The sequence below is a fragment of the Ptychodera flava genome, chromosome 22 (genome assembly GCF_041260155.1).
Source record: "Ptychodera flava strain L36383 chromosome 22, AS_Pfla_20210202, whole genome shotgun sequence".
Taxonomy (NCBI): Eukaryota; Metazoa; Hemichordata; class Enteropneusta; family Ptychoderidae; genus Ptychodera; species Ptychodera flava.
Window position 1 is genome coordinate 35,251,260 of NC_091949.1, and position 17,626 is coordinate 35,268,885.

Below are 17,626 nucleotides of genomic sequence, written 5' to 3' on the forward strand. Positions count from 1 at the left end.
TATATAGTTCATTCAGATGTAGTCGATGTTACTGGAAATTATGTTTCATTTGGTTCGGGTGCCTCCGGAGGATACATACAGGGGAAAGTATCGAACTGTTTACAAATACTTCCCATCCGGGATACGAGAGAAATAAGTGAAAAGGTTACTACGATTTTAAAAACGGAGCAATTTCTATGCCATTGAGAAAAGGGGGAGATTACATGAATTCAATGCGTATCTGGATAACAGATCAGGATGGAAACATATCTGGATAACAGATCAGGATGGAACATGATCGATTTCAATAACTGGCCAATTAGCTTTTGTATTGAATTATTGTAGTCCCGAGCGGGGCCGGTGTAACCCTATCGGAAGATAAACCATCCCACGACCAATCCTCCAGCAATATAGATCATCTCATATTTCTTTTGCTCAGGGCTGGGCTGATAATAATCTGAGAATTGAACTTCTTTGCCTGACGTAGAGTTGCTTTGCACCGCTTCTGCTTCTTCCAGGATTTCTGCATCTGTATCTCTTAATTCTGCCGCAGCATGTGCGTCCTTTGCTTGATTTTTCTCTTTCCCAGTCAGCCTGTAGTAATCTTTTTTCTGACCAGACGTTGCGATCATGTTCAAACTTTCTAATGCTTTATCATGTCGGACTTTCTCTTCAATAAGAGCCTCACCATTCCCAGAAAGCTTTTGTCCGATAATATTTCCTCCTGTGAATGCCGTTGCATTTAATACAGCACCGAGAACTGTCATTCCTATAGCTGAAGCCATGACTGTGTATTGTATATTACAAGGTATTATTTTAATTTTCACTGTATATAGGTCCCTACGGAGTATGTCTGATCCAAGTGGCTTCGGTCTAGGTACAATTCGTATGCAAAATCTTGAGCTTGAAGATCTGAGTGATGTTAAAGTTAACAATAATACTAAGATGGCTGCTAATCATAATAAGGATTACGTCCTTCATTATAAAGACCGCGAAAAATATTTCGTTTTAGCCAATACCGCGGCGCCACCCCACGAACATGCTGTAGAATTTTCCGAACTTAAAGACATTGATGAAACTGTAATTGACGCCACAAAGGCTTCGAATGATTCTACTCCTTTTGCTCTGACATGGGATTCGGCTAGTCAGAAATTCATGCCTTATAATGTGCCGCGTAACATCTTAGATATATTGGATAGTGAAATTGCAGGAGGTGTTGCTGAACCACCAGGAACTCCGAATGTGATTTATTTTGATAGCAATGTAAACAAATATAATTGTTAGATTTTCGCAGTTGGCTTACTCCTACAAATCCATACATTGCACTTCTTGGTATACCGATTCACCTTAAAATTAGTCCTCTTAATACAATAATGAAGGCAGATAATACACTAAGAAGGTGGATAACGAGGGGGAGAATTATTGCTCGTATACAGCTAGCGGAGTTCCAGTTAGATTATTTTGGGACACAACTTTAAAGAAACTGGGTCTTAAAAGTGTCGGTGATGAGGCAGCTGTTCTCACTTTACAGACTGTAAATCAACAGATGACTGATAATATGAAAATACTTCAACATGGTACAGTTCTCATTAGATGTGTAAAGTTAGCTACTGGAGATGAATTTGACGATTTGGTTGGATATTATGCTATGAAAACAGATAACAGAACAACTTGTGATATTATCATAAGTATTGATAAAGATCGGGGAGGGGAAATGAGTATTGAATGTTTTGTTGGTGGGAATAGAATAGAGAACGACTTAGGAACTACATTTGTACGTAAAGATAAAAGAGTGAACACTTTAGATATCAGTACCATTCATCTGAAACGACTCATTTTGTTTGAAGTAATGGTCTTTCGTCATATTTTAAGTTCAGAGGAAATTACTAAAATTTTATCTATCGGGTGAACAAGTTCGCACCGATAGGAACTTCGTGTTCAACATCAGCTAGACTCCACAACTGACTGAAAACGGGGGTCCTTTATATAGGCTAGTTTGATGGTGATGACTCACACGGAATTTCCCGTACACCTTCGGAACGTGTATAAACATGCTCAGCAGGGAATTTCCCCGCTTAGTTCAGGACAATGCACTGCTGCGCGTGCGTGAGTTCATATATAGGTCAGGGTCATACTTTAGTTACATGGATGGTTAATTTTTCCTTCGCTTCATGTAGATAAATGAATAAAATGGGTGTAAAATTCTTATTAATCACAGTTGCCCACCTTTTCTTTACTACTTATATATATATATATATTATATATATATATATATATATATATAAATAAACATATATATAAATATATATATATACTAAAGTCTGATATAAAACATCTCATAGTTGAAAGATATATATATATATATATATATATATATATATATATATATATATATATATATATATATATATATATATATATATATATATATATATATATATATATATATATGTATATATATAAGCATGGTTCAGGCGTCAGATTTTCTTGCCAGGAAAACAAAAGGCTGTGACACGTTGATAATCCTCTTACAGACTATAAAAAACTCGATCCCTGGGATCGATTCCTCTACCTTTAAGTAACAGATATCATTACATCATTACTTTGTACTTGAAGTAATTTTGTGTTATTATAATATATATATATATATATATATATATATATATATATATATATATATATATATATATAATATATATATATATATATCCTCAACTGTTTGAAAAATCCAATGCAACACCGAAAGACATCATATATAACATCAGACTCAGAATAACTTAAGGGGTGGTGGTACCTGATCAGTACTGCTAGAGGAGCCAAGGCAGTTGACTGTATTGTTTTCAAATCCCCGAAACGGTCGCCTTGGTAAATAACTGATGAACACCTAGGAGATTTTGATGATGTTATTTCTTTGCTGTATATTAATTGTTATAAACTAATCCTGCTGATGTCATATCTTCATCATTCATATGACACAACCATAGAGAACCCATAATGATCTATTGCTTGCACTTGCATGACGTTACTTTACATCATTGCTGTATTTATTTCCATTTGAGTGAATTTAAACTGTTTAACTACCTTTGACTATATATATATATATATATATATATATATATATATATATATATATATATATATATATATTTATATACATTGTTCTATCAATCGATCAATTTATAATGCATTCAAATATTCACTCGATAGAAAGATCGACAATTGATAGATCAATGGATCGATCGATCAATCGGTCGCTCTATGGATTGATCAATGGATCGATTGATCGATCGATCGAGGATATATCTATCCCCGTAAGTTTTCTCCAATGAATCAATTGATCCAATACTTTATCAGTTGATTTGATACGTCATCGATAAATTTGTTCATACGTTATCGGTGAGGAAAAATTACTACGTTATCGGTCCGTTTCTACGATATCGGTAAATTTTTACTTCATGATCGTGTTTCATACTTTATCGGTTAGTTACTACGTTATCGGTTGTTACAACTTTCCACTGTAAATACTGAATTCGATTGCAAGGAGGACAATACATCCGCATAAAAAGCGCTGCAGCGTTGGCGTCTCATAGTTCCTCTCGATTGGAATTTTATTAGCACGAGCGTCAAAACGATAGCGATTGGTTGTGACGTGTCGCGTGACTGCCATCCATAAAACGTACCTGACACAGTATTGCATTACATACAGAATAAAACATTTCATCGTGTTCATAGATACAGATAGATAGAGAACCAACCGCATCCTCCCTGGAAATTACTAGTACACTACAATCGCTATGAACGAGGAGGAAAAACCCTATGCAATCTGGGTATCTTTAATCTATGAGATCCCGGTAATAAATCATAGTCAATTCGATTAACTTCCACCTTTATGTTTTAAAGTGACGTCATTCAGTCGTGACCTCGAAACTGCAATGACTTGCGATAATGGCCTGTCGCTACATTGAGAGAGTGTCGTGACGCGATTTTGGTTCTTTCCATATGTAAATGAATAAAGTGTAGCTGTTTACTAGGTATTCAACCAAGGTATTCAATAGGCACTATCTTCTGCGTGCTCGAATCGTTGTTAAAAATCAGATCTCTACACTGAGAGTGTCAGCAGTAAGCGGCGCCGGAGTATTTTTGAGGGGGAATAAGTCGTCACCTGCTCGAATAATAGCAAGATGAACCTCGTGACGTATTGAGGTCACTACAACACGATGCCACTTTCCACTGAGGCACATTTTTGCTCCATTTTGTTCCGTGTTTGACACATCGTTGTTTGTCTTGGCAGAACGGGCACACGTACACGATTACACTACATGAACATGGCGGACGGGCTCACGTAACGACAAAATCCATACCTCCGAGGCCGCGGCGGATTTAGTACGTTCTACAATGACGCAGGTGTATCCTTCGCAGGATAATCCATCTTACAACCCAAACTATGGCATGCCACAGGGGGAAAATCAGGTAAGAAGTGAACCTTCTTTTCCCCGTTGAATAAATTGTGTTTAGCTTGGCACTGAATGTGGAGCACAGATCAACGGACCCACGACTATAGCTATTCCGAATGTGAAGGTCTGTACTCATGCCTTGCATATTCTCTGAAGTAAAGAGGATTTCGGACATATTGTAAACACACATATATAAACTAAACTTTATTATTCCCTGATTATTATTACTGTCAGTCAAAATATTTTGATTTGTACGTCATTGTTTTCTAGCGTACGTGCGCAAACAGTTCCGCGGCGTAACCATTCGCCAACCAGACAATTCATTCGACAATGTTTATTTGTTCTATTAAAAACACTATTTACCCGTAATGAGATGAAAGTTGACGTGTTTTCAACAAATTACAGTTCTACCAATAGCCCAAACATTGACGTTTAATAGACGTAGCTCAGCGACAGACTGATATTTAATTTAAGTTCATCTGAGGACACCAGATAGCGAACTGCAGCTGCTATGGAGGTATTGCATGTAATAAATTCGTGACTCCAAAAGCTGGTCGACTTGAACTGTTCTGTAAAAGCAATGAACTGGCACGCGTTTAATTTTATAATTCATATTACTTTCGGTATTTAAATTGTGCAAAAAATCCATATCTGTATGATTACTGAAGCCGCCTTGTTCGCCAATTTGAACCGAACCCTTTGTCTTAGAAGCGAGCTGTGATAGCACTTTCAATAATCACACTATGTACGATATGTGATAGTAGTGTGGACCAGTGAATTCTAGTTCGGACTGACTTTCAGTCGTCAACAACAACAACAACAACAACAACAACAACGACGACGACGACGACGACGACGAAGACAACGGCTACTGACATCACCCACATAAAGCTTGCTTTGGCAAGCGAAATGTTAGGAATTTCAACGCAGATACTAGTGTTCAATTACAGCATAAACGTTACTAACAAAGCAATTACATGTATATTTGAAAACACATGACCAGATACAGCCAAGGGTGCTTTATCAACCTTGTATTATTTCTTCCATAACGTTTTGTCGAAGTACATTGTTGTAGCTACTGCTTCTGTGTATCACACCTAAATTCTCACCCAATCCTCTCCCAGTATACTTAATTCCATTCGTATCCGCTGCATGAATCCCACAGGCCTTATACGCATGGTGCAAGCTACCGCACCTCGAAGTCGACGGTCGGCTTTAACTTGACAAGAAGCTTGATGTCCATATTTCATTTCATGTCTTAGAAGTTTTTCCGACTCTTCAGGGACGCATTTGACCACCCATTAATATGTTTGTGACTTGATACAAGTTGATATGATAAGAATAAACCTCTCTGTGGTAATCTAATAAAGTAATTATGTCAATAATCAAATATGCAATCAGAAAAAAATATTTCGAAATGAATTCCAAGGATATACTAATTTTATACAACTAGTAGGCCTGATTGAGTTTCCCATTTATCTACACATTTCGAAATGGATCCACGGTTTAATATTTTGGAAAGTTGACGGTATCTCTACTGATAGGATTAATAATCGATATGACTGAAACGAAAAGTGGAAGTGGCCCGTATTTTGTATGGAGAATTGAAACGTCTCGTATGTTCCGTGTCGTTCGACAGAACACAGGCAATAGTCAGCTTCATCTGTTATCGATTTCCGGGCGTCAGTTTGCAGGAAGATAAGGAGCTTGGTAGCCCAAGTATTCTAAAGTCAAGACACATTTTTACCGAATACGATAAATCAAGTTGTACAAAGTCCGAATACGTTGGCATCTAGCCTACATTCCTCCAAGACTGGTCATACATCACTTACATATGACCTACGCTACAAAATTAACTATTGTTCAGTTCAAACAGAGCGAGACTCAATCTCTGCGTTACAATAGATTGCTATGGTAACAATTGTCACGGTCGTGAATCGGAGTTTTTCATTGGCTTTAAATACCGATAATCTAGTGCGCAGTACGAACAGTGTATACGCGAACACGCACCGTGCTCGCTTTTCAATCGTTTTGTCATACACTTAGCCCTGTGTAATATTTTCTTGACTGAAATCTTCTTCGTGGACACACAGTCTAGCAATATAAAAGTAACATTGCTTCACTAACAATTTTGATCCATTGTTACACTCCTTTTGTGATTATTTTACACTTCGAAGTGAACACTGCAAGTAATAACGACCTTAAAATTTGATATACGTCTGCCTGGAATAAAATACGATACTTCGAATCGGGCGATGGTGAGTTATCAGGCGTGTCTCATAAATTCTTCGTATGGAATGATAGTCCTCGTTTTAATTTGCAACTTTAGTTATTCAGAAAGCAAAATTGTGAATTACGACGTCCTTAATCCATGACATAAATTTGGTCATTCTGATTGCAGTCGCGTATCTTTTGTGCATCAACTCATAAACTTTATAGGTAAGAGTGGCTCAGACCCAACGGTTTAGTTAGCAACCTATCGACGCCCAGTTGGAGCATTTCAACATCCGCCATTTTTGCAAATACTTCACACTCACTGAGAAACATAAATACTGTCGGAAAGGGGAAATTACTTCATTAACACAAAGTCACCATTGTTATAAGGGGGCTGTTTCAGCGAATGCGGTGAAATATTCGCGTCCTGCTCGAGTTTAACGAGTATTGATTTGTTCACGGCTGTAATTAGATTTTTTACGCTGTCGCAATTTTAACGGGCTGCACTTTTCTGCAGACAATAAGCTTAGTAAAATTATTTTGATGTTTGCAACTTCAGACAAGAACATGATTGTATAAATCGTCTCTACACATTTGTTCATAGTCATAAACCTATACCATCTCTAGCATGAACACCCATACATATTTTGAAAATTTCAAAATGGCTTCTCTGTATCTGAACCCTAGTTTTCTTTGATCCTCGTCATATCGATTCCCGTAAGTTTTGTCCGCAATATTTCCGGCTCCATTTCTGTCTGCTAGTTCCTCCGTCTCTATCTGAATCAATATTAATGTTCCTGTTTGTCTCTGTGGACGACCCTCACCTGTCTGTTTGGCTGTCCTTCCGAATATCTCCCATCCTCACGTGTATGAAAACTTCAAGAAATGGTACAAGAATGGCCAAGATGGCAAGCTGGCGTTTAATATTCCGATACGTTAATATGGAAATATCGTTTAAACAATTTTGACAAGCTTGTTGCTTGCACATTAATTTGGTTAGGGCAACTGAGCTTAATTATGAAACTTTCAATATACTAATATGACATTAAACTGGTCCAATAATCATTTCCATTCAAGGTAATATATTACCAGGTCCATGAGACAATTGTGATTTACAAATTTAAGTAGGACCATCCTAGACAAAAAATGCAATTTTAGCAAAGTTTGGCTAAATTTACCAACGAACTCCCGCTCATATATTTTGAGTTTCGTTCATTCAGTTTTTGCTGAGTCATCAGTGTCAAAATTACATTATTAGAGGAAAAGGATAAAAATATATTGCAGAACGGGTACACCTACCAATAAGTCAAGCAAATCTATCGTTAAAACGTCATTTTACACTGCTTTTCCTTTTTGATCAAACTTTAACGTTTAATGTCACAGCAAAATTAAATGAGCGAAACCCATGAGCGAAACCCAAACTATATGAGCGGGGTCTGACAATAATTTCATGAGGGGCAAAGTATCTCACATTATTCTCCCATCGTAGAGAAAGCGGGTGGTGTGAGTAATTTTACGACCAGAATATAAAGAGTGACTTTCTTTATTTCTCAAGGACCGGGCTTTGACGGTATTGTAAATAGCGGACATCCGGGTTTGACAAAGAGGAGGCTTTAGACACGGCACTGTACTCGTGATTGTGCTGCGTGTGAATTGCACAAATTGTCTTAGGGACGCACCATTAGACTTTGGATGGGAAGGTCAAAGGTCAAAGGGGCTTACTACCTTCCCAGCTATCAATAATTTAAAATATTTGAAGAATAAGCAGGGCTTGGTCTAATATAACGCTTCCAGAATTCCCCACTTTCTCATTTATGTTGAATGTCATTGTACACTGTAATCACAAGGCTGACAAATATATCAAGTAATTTTCGCTTCGCGGGTGTTTTCATTTTGACCACAACACTTAAAGTGTGACGAGTCATCCCTTAGCAAAACAATGAGACAGAAATCTCGATCGACGGTCGACACAAAGCGTTTTCAGTGTCTTGGGAGTTGCAGGAAATAAGAAACTCTTGGGAAGAAAATGTCTTAAGCTGTGTGTAAAGACACTAAAACAGAGAGTTCTCTTTCCGCCCAAACGACGAAGCCGAACAAACTACCTGGAAGAGGTCATTTCAATTTGAAAAGACTACATGCATCAGACGCGATGGCATTTTACGGTTATTGATTACACTAGTGGTAATTATATGAATTTCATGGTATCAGTACTAAATGGTTAATTAGGGATCAATCATACAAAATTCAATTTTATGTGTTTAAATGTCACCTTTAGGTACTACACAGAATTTGAACGTAGACTTTTGGAAAATTAATGATGATATTTATGATGATATCGCTTTCAATATTCATTTGATGTCCTTTTATTTGTATCCGTTCAGAATTTATCAGTTATCGGTACTGACCTGTGAATAACATATTTTACTTGCTTATCTCAGAAATGGCTATTCCTATTGCCAGAAGACTTACATGTAAACTGGCACACTCTGCCATTTTGTCATGAAACCGGGAATATTTTGCGTCGCGGCCAGGTTGAGAGGTGTGGCCCTGATCAAATGAAGGCCAACGTAAAACTGTATTTATATTAACGACACTACAGGTTGCGATTGTCTATAAAAATGGCAGATGAATAATTATTTTCATCAGAATTGAGTTTCTCGTTTCTCACTAAACTGTCATTTACCGCTTCTCTGAGACTCACAGCTTGTAGAGTGATATTTCTGGAGTTTCGGTAATATGGCGAGCCAATGATAAGTGCAAAATGATTGGAAGGGGTAGTTTTGTTAGCCATTGACACAATTTAATGACATTCTCTCGTCTTTACAATGGATTGCCAAACACAAAATATAATCGGTGTATCACACATTCTTACGAACGGAGTTGGTGATCTCGCTCCACGGATCTTTTTTTTATTTTTGACCATCACTGTCAAGATCTAATGTTTTATCCCTGAATTAATTAAAGAGTATTCGGCAAAATAAAGTAAATTTATATTTGTTTAAGGGATGCAGTCGTCGGAACTGCGCTTAAAGGTCACATGGGACGATGGTGATTGATGAAAGTTAAATCATGTCTGTCATAATCTACATCGTATAATTTAAATGTTGCAGCTATATGGGGTGCATCTAGATATCGTGCACGAAATACATTGCTAGCAAACAAGAGACTCTCAAAGGCGCTGTTCCGACGATGATTTCCCCTTTTCTTACTTACGTATGACCAGGAACTAAACAGACAGAAATCTCGATCAGCGATCGACACAAAGCTTTCTCGAAGTCTTGAGCGATAGAAGGAAACAAAACACCCGGAATTTTTACCGGTGAATACGTTCTAGAATAATGTTAAAAGACTTTTTGAATTCGTCCTAAATGGTTTTATTTCCACTTACAGTGCGTGTCTTTTATTTCCAAGCCAATGCTAACAAACTATTTGGAAGGTCATTTTAATTTGAAAAGGGTTTGAGACGCTATGGCCCGGCTTGTTGATGAATCGCTCATAGCTGTAGGCTTAGCGACTACTATGCTTGCTCATACTATATTTTCCGTAATTAAAGAGGCTATACCTGTGAACAAGTTCAGATAAGATTCACGAAATGGGGGTTGGGGATCATAGTTTTGAACAAAAAAAATAATTCAAAACTTCATAAAGCTATATTCAATCAGCCTTGCCAAGGGCACACACAACATTACTTCAATACCTGTACGCTGCTCGTGAAGTCGCGTGTCGACGGGGATTCCATGATTACCGATGGCATGAAAAGAGTGGCCAAAGATACATCAATAAAAATATAAACACGATAGAAACTAATTTGGGATGATTTTGATCTTCATATTTTTCAAATTTCTCAAAAATGTAGGTTTCCTATGGCTGAATGTAACAATATTACAAAATTACACATAAAAACAAGTGTATAACTTAAAAATAAAAGCAGATGAGCTGACATTTGCGGATGAAACCGACATTACTTCACTATCCAATTATCCCAAATTAGTTACAATCGTGTTAGTGTGTTTTACCATTGGCACTTCCACGGAATATATAGTCGCTCTGCTTGATCGATTCAATATTATTCTGTTAAAGTGATAATCAATTCGGCCAACACTACAGTCATAGCAATGTAGGGTGAATATGAAGAAAACGAATCTTGCGATATTAATAAAAATTCTCCGTGATAAAGAGTCAGTGTCGTTTTCCAACAAAAGCGTGTTTATGATTTCAATAATTGTAATGGAAATAACACCGAGTTTCACGTTATCAGTGAAAAACCGTTCAGAAATTTTGATAATTCAAGGGCTTTCCTTCTTCTTGAAAGACAATGTTTTTGTTTCCTGCAGACAAACATACTTTCGAAATCCATGCGTTAATGATTACGGTATTTGTAGTGAAATGAGTGTCAAATTATCAGTAATAAAAAGTTAATTCAAGGATCCTTGTGAAAAATTCAATTTTAAATTTTAAAATGTTGTTATAATAGGTGCACTGTATTTGTACATAGTAGACGTATGGAAAATTCATAATGACATTTTACGATGTACACGTATTCTTATCAGTGTCAGACAAGCATACACTCCTGTCTGATTTACTATGTCCCTGGAAACCATAGCAACAAATAACAACATATTAAGTATATCTCGTATGTTGCCCTTGATTTTGTTCATTTTGAATCTAATATTTTGTCTCAAAAATGACTATTATTGTACCCTGTATGCTTATTCGTTGTCGGACATCTAAATTATGAATTTCATCTTTGTAATTCTATTTCTCAGCCTAACGCCGTAGGAAAAATAATCACTCCCATTTGTCATCGGAGTCACATTCTGATTAAACGCAGTCAATATAAGATGATGTATTGTTGGTTAGCAAATCGCCTTCCGTCGCGGCGTTGGCTTATCTCTTTGCGACCGCTACTGTGATAATAATCTACACGACATTTCCGTGTGCCTATTAGGAAATGACCTGTATACAACGCTAAACGACTTGCGACAAGTCACCTCGCATACTTAGTATATGTTCGGTAAAATGCTCAGTTCGAAGATGACAATCATCATGCGGTGAGAATCTGATGGAATTACAGGTCTTGCGATTTGTTGATGATACTATAAACGGGCATATCTACATTCTTACACATAAGTTTATTTATTTACTCGCTTTACTCGCTTGCGCACTAGCTTCCAGTGTCTGTACTATTTTCTGTGTATTTTATACGAGTCCAATATACGAATCACAACAACTCAGTAAAATGGATATAATTATTGTGAACTCACTACTTAATAACTGCAACAGAGGGCGCCATAAAATTTCACAGCGTTATATGGCAAGCAATTTTCAGTTTTGTTGCTACAATAATCCTTTGCCAGACATAAACCATGAAATCACGTGACTAGTCGACGCAATGCCAACATGTCTTATTACTGCTCATTTTGATTCAACTATCTATTTGAGTCGATTTGATACCATGGCAACGTGATTCGATGCCTGCTTTTTTCAAAACGTGACCCTTTGTACTGATACAAGCTCGTCTGCCCTTTTCGTTGAGTAGACAACCCTGCTTTTTCAAAATGTCCCTTGTGGCCCTTACTATATGCCATTTCATTCTGAGTTCAGCTTTAATTTCCCACCGCGCCGCTTTTAACCCAATTCAGAAATAGCTTTTATCACTGGGATTAATTTTCATACATTTAGTCTATCAAATTTTATCACAATACACTATACCGTCTCCAATATTTATACCGTCTACTAAATACAACGTAGGTGTCTTTCACCGTATTGTCATGGAGACGGGCTGACATTAGTCTCGAACGTGATGCGACTATGAAAATAAGGTATGCCGTTTACGCATCAATATCTCTTATAAGAATGCATATGCTTCTATGAATTTCAAAGAAGAGAATCATTAATTATAATATAAAATCAATAGGGCTCTAGCAACACCGTATTTCCCTCCTATCAGTATCAGTAACTATTCCGGGCAATTGAATGTCTGTCCTATAATTATTTAATGCTATTATGTGTTTTGAAATGAGTGGGGCAAATACTAAGAGGTTCAAATTGTTGAAGTGATATTGCTTTCCATTTATTCACTGTGACGACAGCACGATGTATTGGTGTTCACTTTCGTGACGACGATATAATACCAAGATTAAAATTCAATGCAATACATAAAGATGTAATACTGAATCATGTCATGCATTTAGAAGTGTAACGATAACTATTCAGATTAGTACTCTATACTCTATTCCAATTCCTCTGTTGCCATGGTGTTATGTTTCGGGCAATTTCGTCATGAAAAGCATACTACCAACACGCCTGAACAGACCCACAACGGGTGAGATGTTGCAGCTCGGTAGACAAGCTTTGTTTTGTATTTTCAACATGAATTACTGCCGGTATTATCCTCTCCGCTATAGCGTCGAATATTAATGTTTGTTGACAATGAACTGTGCTGAAATGAGTCATGCCGTGGATATATATTTCAAAATAAATCACTAAAAGTTAAAACTGTAGGCATATCCGTGCAACGATAAACAAGTAGTAAATCAAGAAGGAAAACGATCGTAAAAAGATAGTCTCATTGCGCAATAAGAGTACCGATATAGCCTGTTCGACTGAATAGACCGATTTCTATAGAGCCTTCTTGATAAATGAGGCGTGACTAACTATTGACGTCCATAGCCGACCTTATATCGATTTTTTTTTCAAACTCCTTGTTCTCGTGTGTATCAATAACTGATTTTGGAAGTCTGGCATTGCTTTCGCGCACGCGCGGGGAAAGGTTTCTGCAACCTGAGTCGTGACGACCTTTGCTATGTGAAAGAGAATTCCAAAATCACTAGAATAATCAGAGTGTTCACACGGCATATGCATTTCTTGAATGACCCACATTCTATAGCAGACCAGTACTTGTTTACTTATCTCCATGGAAACATGTCATGACTATTGCATGTTAGACTAATGCGGTAAAGATGCTAACACCAGATGAAAAAAGAATATTATATTACCATGCCTTGCCCGTCGCATTTTGATTGGTCGAGCTGAACCACGTGACTGACCACAAATACACAGTAATGGTTCGTTTACATGCCCGTGAATATGAATAATAAGATTAACAACTCAAAGTATCGTAACTTTACAGCTCAACAATAAATCATAATCACTCTAAAAATAAAATGGAGCACTTGTAGGTCAAGTTGTGATACTTTTTTTGAAAACATTTCCGGATTTGCCAATTTTTTACAGCGCGCGTGACAGTGCGTCGCGTATTGCTCAGTTTCTAGGGCCCAGTTGTCGTTCGCTCCTGAAATTTTCGGAAATTTTGACGGTTTTCTTGGGTTCGCTGATAATATAATGGAAATAACAGACTCCGCTCTGACCATTAACGTTTATTTGTGGGCGCGGGCTCGAGGAAAGCCAAATTAACGGGCTCGGCAAGCCTCGCCCGTTAATTGTTGGCTTTCCTCTCGCCCTTGCCCACAAATAAACGTTAATGGTCAGCGCGTCGCCCGTTATTTCTATAATATTTTGTGTTTTGTCATCACTTTCAAACATTTTCAACTCACAATGTTAAGCAAAATTCTGTACCTCATTTGTCAGCCCTTTTTAAAGATACACGATAATAAAGTAAATTATGAGGACATTATGTTTTGCAAGGAACGATATCGATATGATAAGGGACACACACACACACACACACACAAATGACACGCAGCCATGTAAGTGCATATACAGTAATGGATGTTGACAAATGAAAGACAAGAATCGAATTCGATAGACGCTGATAAAGAGAGCACAAAGGGCAGACACTACAAGTCTGCGGTCGAGTTGCTCTATACTGTTAGGTTTTATTGCACCAAAATAGCTTCGACAAAGACATTAACTATGACACGGTGACCCTTTACCGCATCGTCATGCCAACGGCATCCACTATATCACGGACCATAGATACTACTCTCAGTATACGTACGCAATTCCCGTGCATAGTATTGATGCATGATACCGTGCAGACAGGATGCCTTGTAATTTGGCATCAATATAATTTTACATACTCAAAATAAATTTGGTCCAGTATCCGTCTAAATCTATATCCAACTAGTCGGATGAAAGAAAATAGTGAACTCACAAAACATAGATAGTTTCGTAATATTCAACATTAAGTTACAGTGATATTCAACATTAAGTTACAGTCATCCGTTCCCGCAAAACTGATAGAATTTTGCCGAAAACCTTGTACTTTGTAGGCTTTCTCAAGATTATATTGACTGAAAGTCTTCGAGAACGACTAGTAGTGACTTAATGAGTCTAGCATAAACTATTAAGGCGTACCTTAGTCTGTAGCGCTCGTAGCCGTCAGCAAAGTAGTAAGCGTAATGGCAGGAAAGCGAAATAAATGAGAGCGTTATTTGTGTAAGACTGCCTGTTATGTAAATTTGATTAAGCCAACTTGATTCAATTAACAGCCGGAAAATGTTTGAATTTCTCAGATTTATGTCCTTTGTGGAGGAATTGTTTTAGAGAGTCCGACTATCTGACTGTCTGTACGTTTGTCTGTCTGTACGTTTGTCTGTCTGTACGTAAGTATGTATATGTGTGTATGTATGTATGTATGTATGTATGTATGTATGTATGTATGTATGTATGTATGTATGTATGTATGTATGTATGTATGTATGTATGTTGGTCTATCCGTGGAGGATGAGTTTGACTTTTGCAGTACAACAGTTTCACTAAACTTTAAAATTGCTTGTACTTTAACTTATGCTGATTAATTTACACATATGACTTATAAAAAAATCCTGATATTTGTTTTCAAAATATCGCAAAGAGAGCTATGTCGTTTACAAAAATTGATATATGACATCTTTTAACACGGCATGTATTATCTTTTATTTCTAGCAATATGCACATCCATACGGCCAACAGTTCTACTCGATGCAACCATATCAACCGGTATTCTATCCCCCTCCTCAACATATCCCACAGGGCCCTCCGCCCCCTCCAGGTTCCTACCCTCCCCCACCACCACCACCATATGGTGGTGCCACACCGGCTGACGCTGTGCCGACAGGAACGGGTAATGACGCACCGAATGTGCCACCGGTTACGGTCAAATCCGCCGGCCTGAGTACTGGAGCAAAGATAGCCATTGTCGTGGCGGTGGTTGTTGTCATAGTTGTTGCTGTGGCGGTTGGCGTAGCAGTGGGAGGTAAGACAATAGTGGAATGCACTTCTACCATCGTCAGTACTCTCTTTACTGCAAAGACCTTACTTGAAAGGAGCAAGATCGTTCGAAAATATTTGTCGAGGTCAATGAAGGAAGAATGTCTGAGCGTACACATGACCATGTCATTAAATACCGCTGATGCAAAGGTCAGGAGAATTCCTTCCCTAGGAATCGATATAACATCAGTTGACGATTTGGTAAATTCACTTTTTATATTGGAGAGCAGTTTGAAATGTCCTTTTACTTTTTTATTCAAAAAACAAACCTTAGACTTGGGAAGTTTGAGGCGTATCATTGCTGAAAGGCGCCCTCAGTATATACGACTATATTGGGCAATCTATGATTAATATTGCTTTTGTTCAAGAGGAATATAACGGCCTACCCTTTGAAGAATGCTAATAAGGAAATTTACTTCGTCAATGAAGATTTTGTTGTTCGTTAACTTCTTGTGCAATGATCTAGAAGAAGGTAGTTTAAGTTTGTGTTTGTTGAACGCGTCGAATCCGACATGTCACATAAGCTCTTTCAATACATTACATGTGTTAAAAACGTTCAAAAATAACCTTTGCGCTCCCCAAGATCAAAGTGAGATCTAAAACATTTCCATTCATGCATATTGTTCTGACATCCATGTGATTTCAAATATTGCGATTGGCTCGTTGTTCACTCTCATCAAATCAAATTCTGATCACAATATATTTCTGTATTTTGATAATCCATTTTCAGTTTCTGCCTCAAATTCTGGAAACGACTCACTTCGAGATTTCTCCTCATCCACAACCACAACGACATTAACTCCGGACAATAGCGCATGTGGTCAAAGCTACCTAACAGATTCGTCCAGTACTTTTACTTCAAAGAACTACAACGGTTTTACGTTGTATGAACACAATATTGTGTGTTTCTGGGTAATTGAGGCTCCAAGTGATAAGGTAAGACTACAATAAGCAACAATTCGATCGATATTGTTTTAATGACACATAGACGTAAATAAACATTTGCTGATAAGCTTATTTCTGAACGTTTACACTATTTTTACGGCTTCTCAGATTGAAATCTTGCATAGTTAATAAAAATGGGATCTCATAGAATAGTGTTGATCTGCAAAATTGTTCGAAAAGGGACCAGCGTTGTTATGTCTAACCGATGTAAGCAACACGTTCGGTAACTTACTGTAGGATTTTAGGCGTGGCTACTTTTTCTAGCTGTGTGTCTGTTTGTCAGTCTTTGCGTTAATACTTTTATGTGCCATAAGTGACATTGTATGTCGACATTGAAAACCACTTAAAGCCGCACTTTTCAATCCCAGGTTCTCGCATTAGTGGAGTTCTCCTCCCAGTCAAACACATGGCCAGTATGATGTTTGATTTCTATAACATTAATTACACAAACTGGTCTCAACCTTTTGTCACATTTTGCTAATCCTGCAAACAGAGTTTATGCAAGCTTTTGATTGACGGTCGGTTCAAATCGCCAACGGTCATTGATTCCCTACCACAAACACTTGAATTTCCTAAAAAATTGTCTTCCAGTCGCGTTAGACTTTGAATATAACCACAAAGTTCGATCGGCAGCAACTTCACGCTGACCGCTTGGCAGTCTGTCTGTGTTTTTGCGACCGGGGAAAACTAAAAAGTGGCATTTTCTGGAGCGTGTGCTCGCTTGTTGCCTGTTTGATGTCCACTTACACAATGAACGCCGCCATACCTTGGCGTCCTTTTAAAGGGAGGCTCCGCCTTTAAGGTATCGAATTGGCTTTCCG

At 37.6% G+C, this 17,626-nt stretch overlaps 1 protein-coding gene across 2 annotated transcripts in view; it reads left to right on the forward strand.

The window, feature by feature from the left end:
- The first annotated feature begins 3,915 nt into the window (after positions 1-3,915).
- The window catches only part of LOC139123287 (suppressor of tumorigenicity 14 protein-like), a 32,354-nt gene continuing 18,643 nt past the window's right edge, over positions 3,916-17,626 (forward strand). The window contains exons 1-4 of one of the 2 annotated variants that reach the window (XM_070689431.1): positions 3,916-4,023; positions 4,271-4,449; positions 15,537-15,846; positions 16,591-16,796. In XM_070689431.1, coding sequence (XP_070545532.1) covers positions 4,375-4,449; positions 15,537-15,846; positions 16,591-16,796 — 591 coding nt within the window. In that variant the 5' untranslated portion in view covers positions 3,916-4,023; positions 4,271-4,374. The other variant, XM_070689430.1, reaches the window with a different exon arrangement.